This window comes from Leucopleurus acutus (genome assembly GCF_964270905.1).
Source record: "Leucopleurus acutus genome assembly, chromosome: X".
NCBI lineage: Eukaryota > Metazoa > Chordata > Mammalia > Artiodactyla > Delphinidae > Leucopleurus > Leucopleurus acutus.
This window is the reverse complement of record NC_139148.1, coordinates 130,285,885-130,304,837: the sequence shown is the minus strand read 5'-3', so window position 1 is coordinate 130,304,837 and position 18,953 is coordinate 130,285,885. Positions and strand designations below refer to the sequence as shown.

Below are 18,953 nucleotides of genomic sequence, written 5' to 3'. Positions count from 1 at the left end.
AGGGTTTATGCCCAGTAGTGGGATTGCTGGGTCATATGGCAGTTCTATTTGTAGTTTTTTAAGGAACCTCCATACTGTTCTCCATAGTGGCTGAACCAATTCACATTCCTACCAGCAGTGCAAGAGTATTCCCTTTTCTCCACACCCTCTCCAGCATTTATTGTTTCTAGATTTTTTGATGATGGCCATTCTGACCAGTGTGAGATGATATCTCATTGTAGTTTTGATTTGCATTTCTCTAATGATTATGATGTTGAGCATTCTTTCATGTGTTTGTTGGCAATCTATATCTTCTTTGGAGAAATGTCTATTTAGGTCTTCTGTCCATTTTTGGATTGGGTTGTTTGTTTTTTTGTTATTGAGCTGCATGAGCTGCTTGTAAATTTTGGAGATTAATCTTTTGTCGGTTGCTTCATTTGCAAACATTTTCTCCCATTCTGAGGGTTGTCTTTTGGTCTTGTTTATGGTTTCCTTTGCTGTGCAAAAGCTTTGAAGTTTCATTAGGTCCCATTTGTTTATTTTTGTTTTTGTTTCCATTACTCTAGGAGGTGGGTCAGAAAGGATCTTGCTGTGATTTATGTCATAGAGTGTTCTACCTATGTTTTCCTCTAAGAGTTTGATAGTTTCTGGCCTTACATTTATGTCTTTAATCCATTTTGAGCTTATTTTTGTGTATGGTGTTAGGGAGTGATCTAATCTCATACTTTTACATGTACCTGTCCAGTTTTCCCAGCACCACTTATTGAAGAGGCTGTCCTTTCTCCACTGTACATTCCTGCCACCTTTATCAAAGGTAAGGTGTCCATATGTGCGTGGGTTTATCTCTGGGCTTTCTATCCTGTTCCATTGATCTATCTTTCTGTTTTTGTGCCAGTACCATACTGTCTTGATTACTGTAGCTTTGTAGTATAGTCTGAAGTCAGGGAGTATGGCTCTGTTTTTAAAAAGAGTTTTACAGTTTCAGCTCTTACATTGGGTTTATGATCCATTTTGAGTTAATTTTTCTACATGGTATGAGTCTGGGCTCCAGCCTCGTTCTTTTGCATGTGGCTACTATCCGGTTGTCCCAGCATCATTTGTTGAAGAGACTATTCTTTACCCATTGAATGTCTTATCACCCTTGTTGACAATCGCTGAACCAAAGCAGTATGGGTTTCTTTCTATTCCATGGATCTATATCTCCATCTTTGTGCCTGTACTACATAGTCTTGATTCCTGTAGCTTTGTGGTAAGTTTTAAAATCAGGAAGTGTGAGTCCTCCAACTTTGTTCTTTTTCGAGATTGTGTTGGCTAGTTTGGGTCCTTTGCATTTCCGTATGAATTTTAAGATGGGCTTGTCAATTTCTGCAAAAAAGCCAGCTGGAATTTTGATAGGGGTTGCATTGAATTTGTAGATCAATTTGAAGAATATTACCATTTTAACAATTTAAATCTTTTTATATATGAGCATAAGATATCTTTCTATTTAGATCTTTTTTTTTTTGGCTGCGTTTGGTCTTCGTTGCTGTGCACGGGCTTTCCCTAGTTGTGGCGAGCAGGGGCTACTCTTCGTTGCGGTGAGTGGGCTTCTCATTGCGGGTGGCTTCTCTTGTTGTGGAGCACAGGTTCTAGGCACATGGACTTCAGTAGCTGTGGCATGCAGGCTCAGTAGTTGTGGCGCACGGGCTTAGCTGCTCCACAGCATGTGGGATCTTCCCAGACCAGGGCTCGAACCTGTGAACCCTGCATTGGCAGGCGGATTCTTAACCACTGTACCACCAGGGAAGTCCCTAGATCTTCTTTAATGTCTTTCAAGAGTATGTTGTAGTACAAGTCTTGCCCTCCTTTTGTTAAATTTATTCCTAGGTATGTTATTCACTTGATGCTTTTATAAATAGAACTGTTGTCTTAATTTCATTTTGGTTTGTTCATCGGTAGTGTATAGAAATACAGTTGATTCTTATATACTGATCTTGTAACTACAAGTTTGCTGGACTCATTTATTAGCTCTAATCGTTGTGTGTGTGTGTGTGTGTGTGTGTGTGTGTGTGTGTGTGTGTGTGTCTTTCTTAGGATTTGCTCCATATAAGATTGTGTCATCTGTGTGTACAGGTGGTTTTATCGCTCCCTTTCCAGCCTGGATACACTTTGTCATTACTTCATTTGCTTTTGCCTTCAGCCTAATACTGTAACTCTTCTGATAGTTGCCTCCACATCACCAGACAACTGGCTTTCCCAGCTATTTCTTCATCTAGCAATTTAGACCATCTCTATTGACCATCTGCCAAGAGAGTTGAGGGCTTGATTTCCTTGCCCAGTGAACAAATAGCAAAGACAAGATCTCTGGCTGACCTCACCTCATCCTTTTCCCTGAGTCCCTTTCTGGGTGTATGGGGGTGGTGCACAAAGTGTGACACCTTAGGCCGTGGGCTCGGGTGCCCTTAGAGTGACCCTGCCAAATGGGTGTCCCGCACTCCTTCCAACGTGAACAGACATTGGACACCTCCCTCCACCCCCGCAGCTGATTTGACCAAAGGTGGCTTCCTGTTTCGGAAGGGTGTATTCATAAATGAGACTCATCCAGTCAGATTCTCCCTCTGGACTTAGACGCTTAGAGACAGATTTGGTCAAATGATGGTGGGCACGTGAGTAAAAGCTGGGCTGCGCTGTCCCTATGGCCAAAATATGGCAGTGAGGAAGCCAGCTGGAGGGTGGGGATGGCAATGGGTCTGGCCCTGAGCCTTGGCGATCCCAAACACAGGAAGGGCTCTGCTGGAGCTAGAGAGGCACACAGGAGAGAGGGGCCTAGCAAGGACAAGAAAACTGGTGAGAATTTCACTTTCTAACGTCAGTGGGGGCCACTCAGGATGGCAGGGAAAAAACTGCTCCAGGAGCTAAAAGGTCCCCATTTGGAGTGGCACCCACGTGCTGCGTGACCTTGAGAAGCCACCTGACCTTCTTGGATCTGATTCCTTCATCTACAGTCTTTTCATCTCTTTTATTTCCCAACTCCCTGGGGTAGAGATTATGCCTCCTCAGGCCCTCTTCCCTCCACCAGCAGAGCCTGCGAGGGGCCCACAGATGCCCACAAACTCGGTGACTTCAACAACAGAAATGGATTCTCTCCCATCTGGAGGCCAGACATCTGAAATCAAGGGGTTGGCAGGGCTGTGCTCCTTCTGGAGGCTCTGGGGAAGGACCCTTCTGCGTCTCTTCCAGCAGCTGGTGGTTCCAGGCATCACTCGGCTGCGGCCACATCACTCTAAGCCCTGCCTCCGTCTTCGTATGGCCTGTGGGTTAAGGAGGTCACCTGTGAGATGGACTCGGGTCAAGATGTCCCCATAAGCCCCCACTCTGGCTGGCGGATCCTGGGTGTGTGGAAGCGTGAGCATCCCCAGGCCTGGGTGTTCCCCCATCTCCAACAATCCAGCAAGCTCCCCTCCCCAAGGGGGAGCAGAGCGCCATGGTTCAGAACGGACATCATTCACCCCATTTCGGGACTTTGAGGGTCTGTGAGTTCACTTGTCTTTGAAGAGCTCCCTGGCTCCAGAAACAGGGCATGGTCCTTCCGCCGGCTCTGCTCCGCCCTCTGACTTTCTTTGCCGGCATGGTAATTTTTTAAATAACAGCTTTATGGGGATATAAGTCACATACCGTAACAGTCACTCATTTAAGCTGTGCAATTCAACAGTTTTGAATACATTCACAGAGTTGTGTATCCACCACCACAGTCTAATTCCAGAACGTTCTCACTACCCTTCCAAAGAACCCTTGTGCTCGCTACCAGTCACCGCATGGCTCCCCAGTCCCTGGCCCCCCACTAATCCACTTTCTGTCTCTTGATTCGTAGCATCTGTTTGTGCACGTCTGTAGCTGGGATGCGTTTTCTGACCCTCACGCCGACTCTCAGCCCTTCTCCTGAGGCCCATCTTGACCACACATGAGATCTCATGGGTGCTCAGAGCTCCCTCCATTTTCCTCTCTATTGAGTCTGTCTTTACTCGAAACTCGTTTAGTCAAAAGGAAATAATCCCAGGCAGTAGGTTAACCAAGAACCGTAATCCCACCAATGTCCACACTTGTGAGGAAAGTTCCACCTTCTTTAATAGAACCAAGCCCTGACTTGCCAGGTAAACAGAGCTGCGTTCTGGCAGCCAGTATGGCTCCTGCAGGCTCGGAGAGGGAGGGGTGGGGGGAGGGCAAGGCTACAGGCGCTCTGCTGATGGGGGAGGGGAGAAGAGGAGCTGGGAGAAAGTGTTTGGGGCGGGAAGACGTGCATTGTGGTCACTCTGTGGTGACAGGATATGGAGACTGATGGTCCACACTCACCAGGAGGCTCTGAAAGGGTTCCTTACTCAGGTACTGAGCCCCCCGAGGAGGTGGGCAAATGGCTTGCGAGCACGGAAAGGAGACTGGTGGGGTTCTCTGTCATGGGTGGGGCTGGGGTGAGGGTTCCTGGGTGGGCTTTGAACTCCCCTCTGGTGCCAAAGGAGGGAGCCCCCCGGGTTTTCTGATCAGCTTGCCCAGTCGTGGGGCATGAGGGGACCGGGGGGATGAGGCTTCCAAGCTGTCGGCAGTGAGACATCCAAGTACGGAGCCAGCCCCTGTAGTAAGCGGTCAACTGCAACCAGTGCTGCGGGTGGGAGGCAGCTCAGAGGTGACACTTGACCTTGGCGAGTACTATGGTCTGAATGGGCCGAAACTGATATGGTAAAGTCGAAGGCCCAAGGTGATGGTACCGAGAGGTGGGGCCTTTGGGAAGTGATGAGGCAGGGCCCTGTGGAATTAGGGCCCTTATAAAAGCGGCTCTGGGGACCTCCCTGGTGGTCCAGTGGTTAAGGATCCATCTTCCAATGCAGGGGACGTGGGGTCGATCCCCGGTCAGGGAACTAAGATCCAACCTGCCACGCGGCAACTAAGCCTGCCCGCCGCAACTAGAGAGCCCGCATGCCATAACTAAGACCCGATACAGCCAAATAAATAAATATTAAAAAAAAAAGAGGCTCCAGAGAGCTCCCTTGCCCCTTCCGCCATGTGAGGGCACAGCGAGAAGTTGGTTATCTGCACCCCAGAAGAAGGTCCTCCCCAGAACCCGACTGTGCCGGCACCTTGACCTTGGAATTCCAGCCTCCAGAACAGTGAGAAATCAATGTCTGTGGTTTATAACCCCCCAGTCTGTGGTGTTTTGTTATGGTAGCCTGAACGGACTAAGATGAGGATGGGGTGCGAGTGGGGTGGGAGGACAGTCTCCTGTGGCAGGGGCCGTATGCGGGGTGGGGGCCAAGGGCAGAGTGTGGGATCCAGGGACACGAGTGGCTTCAGGGATGTGGTGTTGAGAAGGGTGGGCGGGCAGAGGGCAGTGGGGGCGGGGAGGGGGGCCCAGAGGGAGGCTGCTGGGCTTGCCTACGGGGAGAGGGAGGCTTGAGCACCTGCCCTCACTGGCCCGGAAGATGCCAGTGGAGAGGGGGGAGGGAGGGCTGAAGTGGTGACAGTGGAAAGAGAAGTTTCCAGGGACAAGTGGCAGGGCTGGCCTTGGACCAGGCTGTGCTTCCACTGACCACTCCTCGGGTGGAGGCCCCTGGGGATGAGGTGGGCAGGGCGGGCACTTTAGAGATCACCCCTGCCTTTGAAGACCACGTGGGCACAGGCTTTCCTCTGCACCCTGCACACCTCTACCCCTTCTCTGCCCCATCCTGTGAGCTTCCGCGTGACCTACTCATTCACTCCCTCGTTAGGTGACGGCACCTTCGGGAGAAGGAGGCTGAGGTTTACCTAGTGTCAGGGCGCACAGTCAGGGGGTAGATAAGGAGGTGTCGGCCAATACCAGAATCCTCTTCTGAGATGAAGTCCGCCCCGCCTTTATTGATCATCCTCTCTGTGCAGGGACTGGAGATGATCCCCAGGTGCGGTCAGGGGAGGGGGGATGAGAGTGGAGATGCCACCTTTGGGAGTGGTGACAGGGGGCAGGGAAGGGAGGGTCCCCGTGGTGGGTGTGGCTTGCCCGTGGGAGGGGAGACAGTGCCTCGAGGTTTGCTGGCTCCAATTGGTGGCTAGTGAATGATTCATTTATCAACCACTGTGCCCAGGCTGCCTGCCAGGAGGGTGCCCTATGACCCAGTGCTTTCAAAATTAATGTGTTCTTTGAGTCATTCCCTTGAGTCACATTCACAGGCACCTATTGCTCGCTGAGCCCAGACTCCTCACACTACAGAAGGCCCAGGGGAGAAGGAGGGGTCCCAGCAGGGCTGTTGAACCAGCAAACAGTGGGCCAGAAGGTGACAGGCAGGCCCCTGGGCCAGGGGCCAGAGGGAAGAGTGATACGATCTGGGTGTGTGCGTGCGTGTGCACACGTGCACCTGAGTGTGCGTGGGGGGAGTGTCTGACTCGTGTGCGTGCACAGATGTGGGGAGCTCGGAGGCAGTGGACCCACATCCCAAGACCCACAGCCCCTTTAGGAGGGGAGAGGGTGGCGCTGCTCCCGGCCCAGGGACAGACAGCAGTGACGGAGTGCTCAAGGCATGACAGGGGTCAGCAGCCCAGGAGGCTGGGGCCCCCAAGCCCCCTCACACGCGTGCACACGCATGCCCACACAGAGGTACTCAGCCCAGAGGGTCTGCCCCTTGCCCTGGACAGAGACGGAAAAGGAGAGACACAGACACAAGGGAGGAGGCCACGTGAGGAGGGAGGCAGAGACTGGAGAGATGAGGCCGCAAGCCAAGGGACGTCTGGGGCCACTGGAAGCTGGAGGTAGTATGCTCCTGGTGACACCTTGATTTCAGACATCTGGCCTCTAGAATCGTGTGAGGATAAACTTCTACTGTTTTAAGCCACGTAGGCTGCTGGTCATTTGTTACAGCCGCGCCAGGAAACCAACCCAGCTGGTGTGGAGAGAGGGCTGGGGGAGGGGGAGCTCAGTAGGGGGTTGGGGGCTGAGGAAGGAGATTAAGGTTGGCCTGAGTGGGTGGGTGGGAAAAGGTGGCTTTTTTCCTCTCAACGTTCCCAGCTCTCTCAAATCATAGCGATTGTCTGACTGTAACAGAATGCCCAGGGTAACTGTCTGTCACTAGCTTGGGCGTCCCTTTGGTGTTCTACATGCCTGACTCCTGACGCACAGTTTCCTACTTGTGGAAGACACAAACGAAACGTGGGAAGCCACTGTGAGCTGGACATTCAGCAACATTCATTCAGCAAACGTTTATTAAGCTCCACTGCGCTGCCAAGCTGCAAAGTCGAGCAGCAACCAGATCCCCAAGGGCTGCTGGGCCCCTGGAAAACCCTGGCACGAACAGCCCTCATGCCCTCATTTCGTGCACAGCATTCCCTTCAGGGCTCATCTGTAGGTCTGGGAAACTCTGACAAACCTGGATTCGGGTTTTACGAACACTGACATTGAACCCCACGTCTTCTCCAGTTGGGAGACACCGATGTGAGCTCCGGTAAGCGATCCCCCCGCACCCGGCCCCCGCCGCGGCTTGGCAGACAGCCAGCTCTCCCCGTCCTGAACCACGCTGGGCCACCAGCCCGGAGGCACACCTTAGTCGGACCGCAGGGACTTGTAGCTCAGGGGCCGGGGAGGGTGATATTTCCGTGCCCTGATCTAGGACTGTAACGTCACTTCACCCTGGAGGAGTAGCCCCGCCGGTTCCGGTTGCCGCCGTTCGGCTCCCGAGGGCGGAGCGTGAGTCTCCAGGAGGCGGGGCGTCGGCCTCCCGGGGGCGGGGCGTCGGCTCCAAAGGAGACGTTTGCTGCATCTAGGGGACAGGGCGGGCGCCTTCGGCCTCTGCGCTTGCGCTTGAGCTTGAGTCTGCGTATTCGGCCGGACCCGCCTTTGGCGGACAGCTGCGCTACCCACCCTGGGGCGGGCGGGCCGGCCTGGGCTGGGCTGGCTGGCGGGCTGGCGGGCTGGCGGGCTGGCGGGCTGGCGGGCGGGCGGGCCGGCCGGGGCGGGGCGGGATCTCCGCTCCCGCCGTGAGCACCCGGGGAGCCGGCCGCCTCGCGTCCGGGCCCTTCTCCTTCCCGTGGGGGATCTGGGCCCGTGGGGCGGGACCTCATGGAAGCAGTTGGCCCGGGGACCTGCGATGGAGGGGATGCGGCACTGGGCGCGGAGGGGCGGCCAGCACCCGAGGCGAGGGTGCACTTCCGAGTGACGAGGTTCATCATGGAGGCAGGTAACCACGGCCGGGAAGAGGGCGGGCCCCGCGCGGACGGGACGTGGGAGCCAGAGCCGCATTGCTGCACTTTCACCCAGCTGGCCCCAACCCGCCGCGGGAGCACCGAGCAGGCAGGCAGGGGCTGGCGTAGCGGGGATCCGCTTCCCGAAAGATGGGACCCGCCAAATTCGGTGCTGGCGTGGCTGAGCGGAGGGAAGAGATCGGGCCTGCACTGCCCTAGCGGAGGCTGGGAGGCTCGGCTTAGGGGTACCGGCCTCTGCCTTTCCGCCACGCCCTGCATACTAGGCTTTGAGCTGCGAGGCATACGCGGTCATGGCCATTTCATGGGCGGGCGCGTAGGTCCAAAGAGAGGATGTGGAAACTACAAGGCCCCAGCTAGAAGGTGGCGGAATCGGGGCGCCCGCATCTCGATTGAGTGTGCCGCGCCTTCTGACACACCTGCCTCGCAGCATACGGGGACGCTGGCACCTGGTCACACGGAGCCTTTTGGAGCATATGCCCTTGGTGAGGCTCCTGACAAACCTTGTTGACGAGGTCCCATCACATCTGGGACCCAGGGGCTTCCCTGGTGGCGCAGTGGTTGAGAATCCGCCTGCCAATGCAGGGGACACGGGGTCGATCTCTGGTCTGGGAGGATCCCACATGCTGCGGAGCAACACAGCCCATGCGCCTAGAGCCCGTGCTGAGCTGGGCCTGCAGTGCTGTAACTAGTGAAGCCGGCGCGCCTAGAGCCCGTGCTCCGCAACAAGAGGAGCCACCGCAGTGAGAAGCCCGCGCACCGCAATGAACAGTAGCCCCCGCTCGCCACAACTAGAGGAAGCCCACGTGCAGCCACGAAGAACCCAACGCAGTAAATAAATAAATAAAATAAATAAATAAATAAATATACAGGGAACTCTGGCAAATTTAAGTTTAAAAAACAAACACCCCCCCCCCCAAAAAAAAAAAAAAAACAAAACCACTAGGAGCCAGGGCGTAGCTCACGTTTTGAACCCGGCCAGGGCATCCACACCGTGGTGTTGAGTGCTCTAACTCCGAAGGCGAGGCGATGTAGCTAATTGGATTCCGGTAGAAACACTGTTTCCGTCAATAGTGGTTTGCTCCGTTGTTGTTGATCTTTGTTAATTTGTATGCAGTCTGCCGAAGAGGGCGATCTTTGTTACTTTGTATACATTCTGGTGAAGAGGGCGATCTTTGTTACTTTGTACACATTCTGGCGAAGAGTTCGCTTTCAAGTCAAGGTGGGCAGAGTCTGGGGAAAATAGTGCGGGACCATTAATCCCAGTGACTTGTACATTTAATTTCCAGGAAGTTTTGCAAAGTGTATAAGGAAGGATGGCAGTGCCTCCTCATATACCCCCTACATCTGCTTGGAGGATCCATGTGAACCAGGCAAGCATGCTACTCTTTGAGGGTTTGCTCTATAAAAGCAAGACTTGGAGGGTCATGTGCAGTAATACCACCTAATCTGACATCTCTGAGAATGAGGGGTCCCATGTAGGAACTGTCTATGAAACTGAAGTTTAAACCTGGAAATGCTAAAAGCTAAATGCTAAAAGCTAATGCTGAAGTGTTTTGCATATGCCCTTGCCCTCTGTGTGAGGCTGAATACCGGTCCTCCAAAGATTTCCCCATCCTAATTCCCAGAACCTGCGACTGTTACCTCATGTGGCAAAAGAGATTTTGCAGATGGGATTAAGCATCTTGATGTTGGGGAGCTATCCTAGGTTATCTGGTGGGCCCAATGTAATCACACCCATCCTTAGAGGGAGAGGCAGGAGGAGTAGATAGGCCACGTGATGATGGAAGCAGAGTTAGAAGATGTCGCACCGCTGGCTTTGAGGGTGGAGGAAAGGGCCGTGAGCCAAAGATTGCAGGCGCTTCTAGAAGTTGGAAAGGGCAAGGGAGTGGATTCTCCTCTGGAACCTCCAGAAGGAAGCAGCCCTGCCGACACCTTGAACTTAGCCCCCTAAGACTCATTTTGGACTTCTGACCACCTTGTTACAGCAGCTCTGGGGAACTAATACACCTTTTTAGGTAGAGGATGTTGAACACAATTTGAATGATTGTCGGTTGTTCTCCACCTTCTTTCAGTCTATGAGATGTCATTTAACCTTCCCTTATTAACCCTGGTCATTGTGAATTTGTTTTGGTTCTGTGACCCAATGCGGTGATTTCCCTAGGAGCTGTCGGGGGGATTTAGGGCTTTAACCCCTAAATCAAACCATCGTGCTCTGGTTTTTGAGTTCTGTTCCCTTTTCCCTCGAGCCTGGCTGTGGCCTTTCTCCTGCTCTGCCGGCAGTCACCCTGCTTTGCTTTCCTTGCCTTTGCTAACCTGTGGATTAGTGAACCAGTGCTGAGTATAATCTTAAACTATGACCTCAGGACTCGCGGCACCTGTTTGATACTCAGAGGCCTTTTTTCCTCCTGTCACATTGGCAGGATTTTGGTTAGGTGAGCTGCAGGGGGGGGCAACCTCTAGTTAAATGCCTGCTAAGGTGGAAACAGACACACAACTTGTTCCTTTTCAAGATGTGCAGAAAGGGATATGCCAGGTGCAGTAGTTTGAAGCCTTGCTTCTCCTGGCGTGGCCTTGAGGCTTTGGAGAAGCGTGGAGCCCACAGAGCTACTGAAGGGAATGCTGCACTTCAGCGTGACCCCCAGGGGCTTGTCAGCACGTTAGAGTCTGAGAAGCTCGCGTCTAAATCCCTCAGGTCGAGGACCCAGTGGAAGGCATGGCAGCCCCTGCCAGCTGGGCCCTGAGCTCTCGGTCTTGTCAGAACAGGGATGTGCACCCTTAGGGCCCAACCTGGCGGCTCCCCTCACACTTTGCAGGGGGCGAGCCCTGGATGAAGCACTCCCCTGCCTGCTTTCTCTCGGTAGGTGTCAAGCTAGGGATGCGGTCCATCCCCATCGCCACCGCCTGTGCCATATACCATAAGTTCTTCTGCGAGATCGACCTGGACGCCTATGACCCCTACTTGGTGGCCATGTCTTCCCTTTACTTGGCCGGCAAAGTGGAGGAACAGCGCCTGCGCACTCGTGACATCATCAACGTTTCCAACAGGTAGCCGCTTCTGGTGTCCCCGTGAATGGGAGGCCAGAGAAGGATCTCACTAGGCCCTGCCCCACCCCGTCCAACTAAGGAGGAGGCACCTGGGTGGCCGTGAACTGGGGCCGGGAGCAGTAACAGCGAAGGCAGGGGTGAGCCAGGAGCCTAGGGGCACCTGTACGAGAGAAGCTGGGGCCAGATTTTGGGGAACCTCAGAGGCCAGATAGGGTGCAGAGCGGGGTGGGAAAGAGGGTGTCCCTAGCGTCGCACGTGGGCACAGCTGGAGCAGAGTGTGTATGAACAGCTGATTCACTTTGTGATACGGCAGAAACTGACACACCATTGTGAAGCAACTATAGTCCAATAAGGGTGTTAAACAATAAATAAAAGATCAAATTCTATTCTAAAAAAAAAAAAAAGATTCTCGTGGAATCTTGGACGGGATGGATGGAACCAGTTGGGTTCTGGGGCCTCTGTCCTGTTTAGATGGTGTGGAAACATGGTCAGAGTTGCTGAGGAGTGTCTCTTGCAGAGTCCTGGGCCCGAGCAGCTGTGTTCCTGTTGGGGAAGGACACGGGGGTCCAGCCGGCTGGGCGGGCTGTGCCGAGGTCCTGGGGCCTGGGAGGAAGCAACTTATGGAAAGTTAGTGCGTCATAGCCTTTCCAGGAACTCTAATCATTAGGGGAGAAAACTATTTTGTGCTGCTTCTCTTTTAAGAAACAGTTAACAGAAAAGCACTCCCCACCCCGTAAACATGACAGGTTCACGGTGTACCTCGAAAGAGTAGGAGAAAAACAGGGGAGGGAACCGCGGAAGGGCAGCTGGAGTCCACCTGTCGTTGCCAGGGCCCCAGCAGGGAGGGTGGGCGGGCACGAGGGGAAACTGTGGGGCGCTCTAATAGGACGTTGGCGCCCCGTGTGGTTCTGTGGGGAGATCGGAAGAAGAGGGAGGGGCCGGGAAGGGTGAGTCAGCGGCAGAGAACTGGGGTCACTTGAGTGTGTATCCCATTCCCACACAGCTTGGTGATCTTGCATAGGTGGGAGTGTTGTGGACGAATAAGGTGTAAATAAGGACACAAAGATCTGGAATGAAACAAAATGGAAAGCTAAAATACATTTACATTTCTGAGGGCAACATTCTTGTGTTCAAATGCCTTCCTTGGGCCCAGAGTGAGAGCCCTGAGCATCGCCGCCCCGGGTGCAAAGACTGTTCCTCAGGAGGCACTGCAGAGAGCCCATCTTTACACTCGACGTCCTGCTGAGGAGGTGGGACAGCCATGGGGCTAACGCTAGAAGTGGCTTCTTTCCTCTCTGGTTACCGTTTTTATGGCATTCGTACACCCGTAGGTGGAGAGTGGTTGATGGTGACCCTGTGCTGATCAACAGCACAGGGGCCCTGGCGTTGCCTCTGGGTATCCCACAACTGGGGGCTCCTGGGGCCACCCACTTCTGCCATCAGCTGTGCTGTTTCCCTGCACAGGTACTTCCACCCGGACAGCGAGCCCTTGGAACTGGACTCGCGCTTTTGGGAGCTCCGGGACAGCATCGTGCAGTGCGAGCTGCTCGTACTGCGGGTTCTGCGTTTCCAGGTCTCCTTCCAGCACCCTCACAAGGTATGTGCTGGGGGGGTCGCCGGCAGTTCCCAGAGGCACGAAGCTATTTGCAGCCCCCTGAGCCTGGAGCCACGCGGGGCCCTGGGGAGAAGCAGTGACCGGCTCAGGCAGCCTCGCCCGTCACCACTCTCGGGGTCCGTCAGGCAGCTCTAATTGCAGCTGCTGCCTTTCCGCCCGCGCGGCTGTGGCTGCAAGCCAGGATCCGCGTGCCCTCTGAAGCCCGTGCCCGTCCCCAGACCCGTATGAATTGTTTGTTCACTGAGCCACGGGGAGGCAGGGCCCGTTTCCTGACCTGCCGAGTCTCTGTGCCAGGAGTTGCTGCCCCGCCTCAGAGCTCAGTGCCAGCTCAGCTGTGTGTACGAACCCACGAGAAAAGCCTGGTCACTCACCGTTCACAGCTAGGAGTGCGTTCGTCCCAACAGAAGAATTGCTTCAGAAAGCAGCAGAAGGGGCACGTGAACCCTTACAGCCCTCGGAAGGACCTGTGGGCAGCTGGAAAGGTGGCCTGCAGAGAGGCGGGTGGGGGGGCTTGGGACGTGTGCCTTCCCGACCCCCTCCCTAGTCCCAGAGCCGCTGGTGGAGATTCCAAGCCGTAGCGTTTTCTGTCGGCGTGCGGTGCAGGGCTGCTCTCCTCGGTGGCACTCCCCGTGGGCTCAGGAGAGAGTGGTGTTCGGGCAGAGGGGGAGCTGACAGACGGCCGAGCTGGCCCTGGCGCCCCGAGAGCCAGTGTCCGGTGTCTGGCTGGCCCCTAGCCTCAGGCTGGACTGTGGGTGCCTTGCCCTGTCGTGCAGATCGGGACGCCGTTTCTGGAGTTTTAATGTTTGAGCTGGGCCAAGGGCATGAGGAGAATGATCGCTGATGGTGGCCGGCACAGGGCCACGTTGACGGAGAGGGACAGTGGCGGGGTGGCCATGGAGAGCGGCCGAGCGGGTTTTGGGAGCCGGGCCTGGAGGCTGAGAGCAGGCGGGCCTGAGGGGACCGCGGCGGGGCTGGAGGTGAACCTGGCAGGAGGGTGGGGCAAGGCCTGTGGAAGGCACTGGGGCTTTTTTCCAGTGACACTGGGAGGCGACATCCGATCTGTGGTGTACACACATCGTGACGCTTAGGGGAGAGTGGCTGGTGGGCAGACAGGCCGCAGGCTCACAGTAAAGGAGGCAGGTGACGGGGGGCCAGCTGACTGGCGTGTCTTTGCAGTACCTGCTCCACTACCTGTTGTCCGTCAAGAACTGGCTGAACCGTTACAGCTGGCAGCGGAGCCCCGTCTCCATCACCGCCTGGGCCCTGCTGCGCGACAGCTACCACGGGGGGCTGTGCCTCCGGTTCCAGGCTCAGCACATAGCCGTGGCAGTGCTCCACCTGGCCCTGCAGGCCTATGGGGTCGAGGTGCCCGCTGAGGCCGAGGCCGAGAAGCCATGGTGGCAGGTGAGGTGACTGCGTTGGCAGTCCCCCTTGGCGTGTGTCCCCCTCTTTTCTGCCTGAGGTCCCTGTACCTGGTGTCACATTTCTTTGTAGTAATTATCCACAAAGAAAGAGACGGGCTACTTGGGAACCTTGAAGCTTGAGGATACTCTGTCCTAATAGTGTAAGGCAGGCTCTCGCCCTCGACACCGTGGACGTTCAGGGTCGGCTGTAGGAGCAGGACAGCGCCAGACGTTGCCAAGTGCCTCGGGATAGGGGTCGCCCCTGGCTGAGAACTACCGAGGCCAACAAGCACTGTTTTTGAACTGAGTGGGAGCTCGTAGATCCGAGGTTAATAAGTCTGGCTTCACGTCAGAAGATGTACAGGGGGTGCTCTAAAAAGACAGCGGTTGGTAGGTAGGTAGATAGATGATGTGTGGATGGATAGGTGATGGTGGATGGTGGGATGGAGAGATGATGGAAAAGGAGGTAGTTGGATGATAGATGGGTGGGTGGATGCATAGATAGATAAGACAGATGACACCCCGCCTCCCCCAGACGTACTGAATGCTGAGAGCAGTTTGTCGAGAGCTGGGTGAAGTGTGTCTGTCAGAAAGGCTGCAGTCCTAGCGGGTTTCCCTGGGTAGTCCCACCATTCCTTAAAATGGGATTTTGACATCATTCTCCGTTTTTCCTTTCCTGTACTTGAAGTTTGCCGGCCCTCTCTTCATGATACCTTTGTCCCTCCTTGTCCTACAACGAGATTCCATGTAAACAGACTTTGAGGTGACGGAAGGCTCCTCCTTTTTGGGCGCCACCCCTCCCATGCGAACCCACAGTGGCTGCCTCCCCCTTCCTGAGGCTCCCTCCCCCGGCCTGCTCGCCCTTCCTGGGAGCTCACAGCTTCTTTCTGTGATTCACTGTCCTCTATTGCCTGTCTGCCCCCCAGCCCCCCACCCCACCCCAAGGCCAGGGACCTTGTCTGCTTCATCAGCTGCCCCACGCCCAGTGTCTGGGCAGGTGGGGGGCAAAGGGCAGCTGCGTGGACAAAAGCATTGCTCCGTGCCGGGCTTCTTGGGGACTTCCAGATCACGTGAGCCCAAGGTCCCCACTCTGTTGAATCAGGTGGCGGCGCAAGGGGCCGCTGCTTCCCGGCCCGTCCTGGGCTGCTTTCCTCTGCGTGTCCTCCCTGCTCTCCTTTCTCTTCACTTGTTCCTGACGGTGACCGGGGCTGGAGCTGCCGCAGCATCCTCTGCCTCCCGCTCTGGGCCGTCACCCCTCACCCCTCGTGAGAGGAGAGCACGGGGAGCAGCTCCGCCACGGGCCTCTTTTCTGGGCGACACACACGTGCCCAGCAATCGTCCTCCTGGACGAGGCTGCCCCTCTGGGCGGTCCGCCCGCGCTTCGCTCGCTCTTGTCTTTCCGGGTGGCTCCGAGTTCCGTGCACGGGAGCGGCCGGGCATCCTTTGGGCATGTGAGGGCCGCTTGCGTGGTGCTGAGTGGCTGCTGACGAGCCGCCTGCCCAGCCCCGAGGTGCTGCCTCTAAATCGTGAGACATTCTTACTGCTCATCTGCTCTCAGCCACCACTTCTGTGAAGTCACCTGTCTGCCCTCGAGCGTGGCAGCGGTGGCAGCGGGGTGGCCGTTCGTGCCCAGGTGCTTCGGGCCTCTGGGTGGATGAGGCTCTGGCTCTAAAGCAGTAGCGAGTTGTAGCGGGTGTCGGAATCCCCATTTTGGAGGCCGAGTCCTGTTCCGTGGTGTGGCTGGGCCGCGTCATGTCGGTTCGTTCCTCCATGAGGGACATTTGGATTGTTTCCAGCTTTTGGCCCTGGACTACTTTTTTTAAAAAAAATATTTATTTATTTACGTGGCTGCGCCGGGTCTTAGTTGCGGCAGGCGGGCTCCTTAGTTGCAGCTCGCATGTATTTCTTTTCTTTTTTTTTTTTTAACATCTTTATTGGAGTATAATTGCTTTCCAATGGTGTGTTAGTTTCTGCTTTATAACAAAGGGAATCAGTTATACATATACATATGTTCCCATATCTCTTCCCTCTTGCGTCCCCCTCCCTCCCACCCTCCCTAACCCACCCCTCCAGGCGGTCACAAAGCACCGAGCTGATCTCCCTGTGCTATGCAAGCCTGTATTTCTGAAGTATTTATTTTCCAACCGGAGTCCAGGGGGTGACGGCTGATCTTCCCGAGCCAGTGGTCGAGGGAGGGGCTGTTTCCAGGTCACTATCTCCCACCTGAAGTGACAGCCTGTGGAGAGTTCACGCTTCCTTTGGTGGCCGTGCAGGAGGGTGGACTCAGGTCCAGCTTTTGCCCCAGCTCAGCCCTGGGCCTTGACCTTCGTGGTACCTTGATTCCCCAGGCAGCACCCCCCGGCCCGGGGGCCACGGCATCCAACCAGTGCTCCTTGTTTTGCTTTTTACTTGCCGTGTCATCAGGGGTCCCCAAAGCATCCTCAGGCTCGCTGTGTTGCCGGGAGGACTCACAGAGTTCAGAAAAGCCGCTATGCTCGTGGTTATGGGAGTTCGGGCTAGTTACCGGGGAAGGGTACAGGTTGAAATCAGCAAAGATAAAAGGAACGGAGGACAGGTCCAGGAGAGACCAGATATGAGCTCCCAGGTCCCTTGGCCCTGGGCGAACCGAGACCCTCTCATCAGGCAGGGGCCTAGAGTTCCCCTCCCAGGAGCCAGGCCAGGACCGGACCTTCCTTGGGAACGTGCAGAGTTAAGCCCTCTTCATTTGGGCCCCTGGGGACTCACGTTGCAATTTTATAAGCTCCGTGGCACAGTCAAGTGGCGGTCTGGGGACTTCCCTGGCAGTCCAGTGGTTAGGACTCAGTGCTCTCACTGCCGGGGCCCGGGTTCAGTCCCTGGTCGGGGAACTAAGATACAGCAAGCTGTGCAGCGTCTCCAAAAAAAAAAAAAAAAGACACGTTGTGGTCCAGGCTAGAGAGCAGGTCCACGTGCTCCCTAGGGGTTGGCCTAGGGTAGAGTGGGGTCCAGGAGACCTAGCCTATTTCTGGAAATGAACTCCCCACCCCTGCTCCCATACCCAGAGACTGGACCTGAGAGCTCCAGGGGGAGGCAGGAGCCTGTCACCAGCTTCCCATGTAACCCAGGGCAAGTCCCCTCTCCTGTATGAGTTGGATGATCGCCACAGCCTCTTCCATCTGGAATGTTCTCTGCTTTGTGATCAGCCTCGGCAGGCTGGACCTGAACCGGCTGTGCAGAGAGCCACCCTCGTTTCCAATAGCCGAGTCCCCATGCCATCCCCCACCCCTGTGCACTGTGATTCTGTGCTTAGTGGCGGGTGCCTTGTTTAACGGAGAGGGAGTCTAACCGGAACCTGTTTTCCTTCTCCTTTCTAGGTGTTTAGTGAAGACCTTACCAAGCCAATCATTGATAACATTGTGTCTGATCTCATTCAGATTTATACCATGGACACAGAGATCCCCTAAGGCCCTGGTCCAGGCCTGCCCAAAGAGAAGTCCGTGACGCTCGGCAGCCTGGGGATGGTACCGCCACAGGGCCGTGAACGCCAGCCCCCAGAGGACCCGCTGGAAGGGCTGGTGAAGGCGATGACTGTCCCCGGCAGCCGTGGTCTGGACAGTGACAGGAGCCACGCCTTCAGCGGGCGGGCTTGAAGTTCACCGCGAGGGGCTGCCGAGGCCAGGCGCCGCATCTGCTTTTGTCCTTTGAGAGGACCTGACTGCCGTGGAGGGTGACATCATCGGAAGGAAAGTCAAAGAAAGGATGGGACTGAGCCCCTGGGGATTTTTTAAAAGCCTGATTTATAGAATGAATGAATGTGCAACATAGATGGAACTTTATTTTGTGTAATAAAAGATACAAATGAACTGGGACACCCGGTGTTTGCTCTCTAGCCCGTGCTGCCCTGGGGGGTTTGTGGGTACCATCCAGACTCGGTTTCCCCTCAAGGGCTCTCCAGGTGGAAGTGCCTGGGGTAGGCCCTCCACCACTTCTGGAAGGCAGGATGGCAGAGCGTGTGCCCGTGTCACAATGACGTCCCCTAGAAGGGCCCACATGTCCTCCCTCCTCTGCTGGGACGCTTGCAGGGCTTGGCAATCGTTCTGCTTGGCGAGTGAAGTTTCATCTTGGAAAGAGGGGTTAAGGAGTATCATCTGAGTTCAAGAAGACCAAAATGTATCTAGAAAGTTACAACTTTTTATTAAGGCCAAGACAGTGAGTCCAGATGCCGAGTCTAGGGACTCTCAGAGCCGTGCCCTGCCCCCCGACTCCCACTCAAATGGCACTGCTTCGGGAAGGACTGCTCTTGGGCGTGCCCTGGGGGAAAGAGGCCAGCCTGGGCGGCTGGTAGGACGCACGCTGGTAGGACCATCCTTCAACACATGATGGCATGGGGGCTGGGGGACCGTCCCAAGCACTTCACCACATTTGCGAGGTTGTCACCAGGGGAGCGCAGGCTCTGGCCACTGGCCACCATGCCCTCTGGCACCCACAGGTATGGGGGCTGGTTGGCATGCCCAGGGTCCACTGGGTGAGGGGCACAGGGAGGGGCCACTCATGGGTGACAAGTCAGGCAGTAGGGCTTGCTTGAGTGTGCAAAGTGATTGTGTTATTTGTCTTTAGGGTGAAGGATATGAGTAAATGTCCCCTCTTCCACTGTGTCCTTTCCAGCTCAACGGGGCCGGGGCTCTGAGCGCAGACAGTGGAGGGTGAGGGGCCTGGCTGGCGGGCCTCTGAGGGCGGCC

The 18,953-nt window shown here is 55.4% G+C and overlaps 1 protein-coding gene across 3 annotated transcripts; it reads left to right on the top strand.

Annotated features, from left to right (window-relative positions):
* Positions 1-7,912: 7,912 nt before the first annotated feature.
* On the top strand, positions 7,913-18,071 carry CCNQ (cyclin Q). Of its 3 annotated transcripts, none has more exons than XM_082864876.1 (5): positions 7,913-8,147; positions 11,034-11,217; positions 12,682-12,814; positions 14,009-14,236; positions 17,649-18,071. In XM_082864876.1, exons 1-5 carry the CDS (start codon positions 8,030-8,032, stop codon positions 17,676-17,678), a joined length of 693 nt encoding a protein of 230 aa, XP_082721002.1. In that variant the 5' UTR covers positions 7,913-8,029; the 3' UTR covers positions 17,679-18,071. The 3 variants fall into 3 exon arrangements, with proteins under 3 accessions (XP_082721002.1, XP_082721001.1, XP_082721000.1); XM_082864875.1 differs by having other exon boundaries at positions 17,589-18,071; XM_082864874.1 differs by lacking the exon at positions 7,913-8,147 and adding an exon at positions 8,154-8,654 and having other exon boundaries at positions 17,589-18,071.
* The last annotated feature ends 882 nt before the right edge of the window (positions 18,072-18,953 follow it).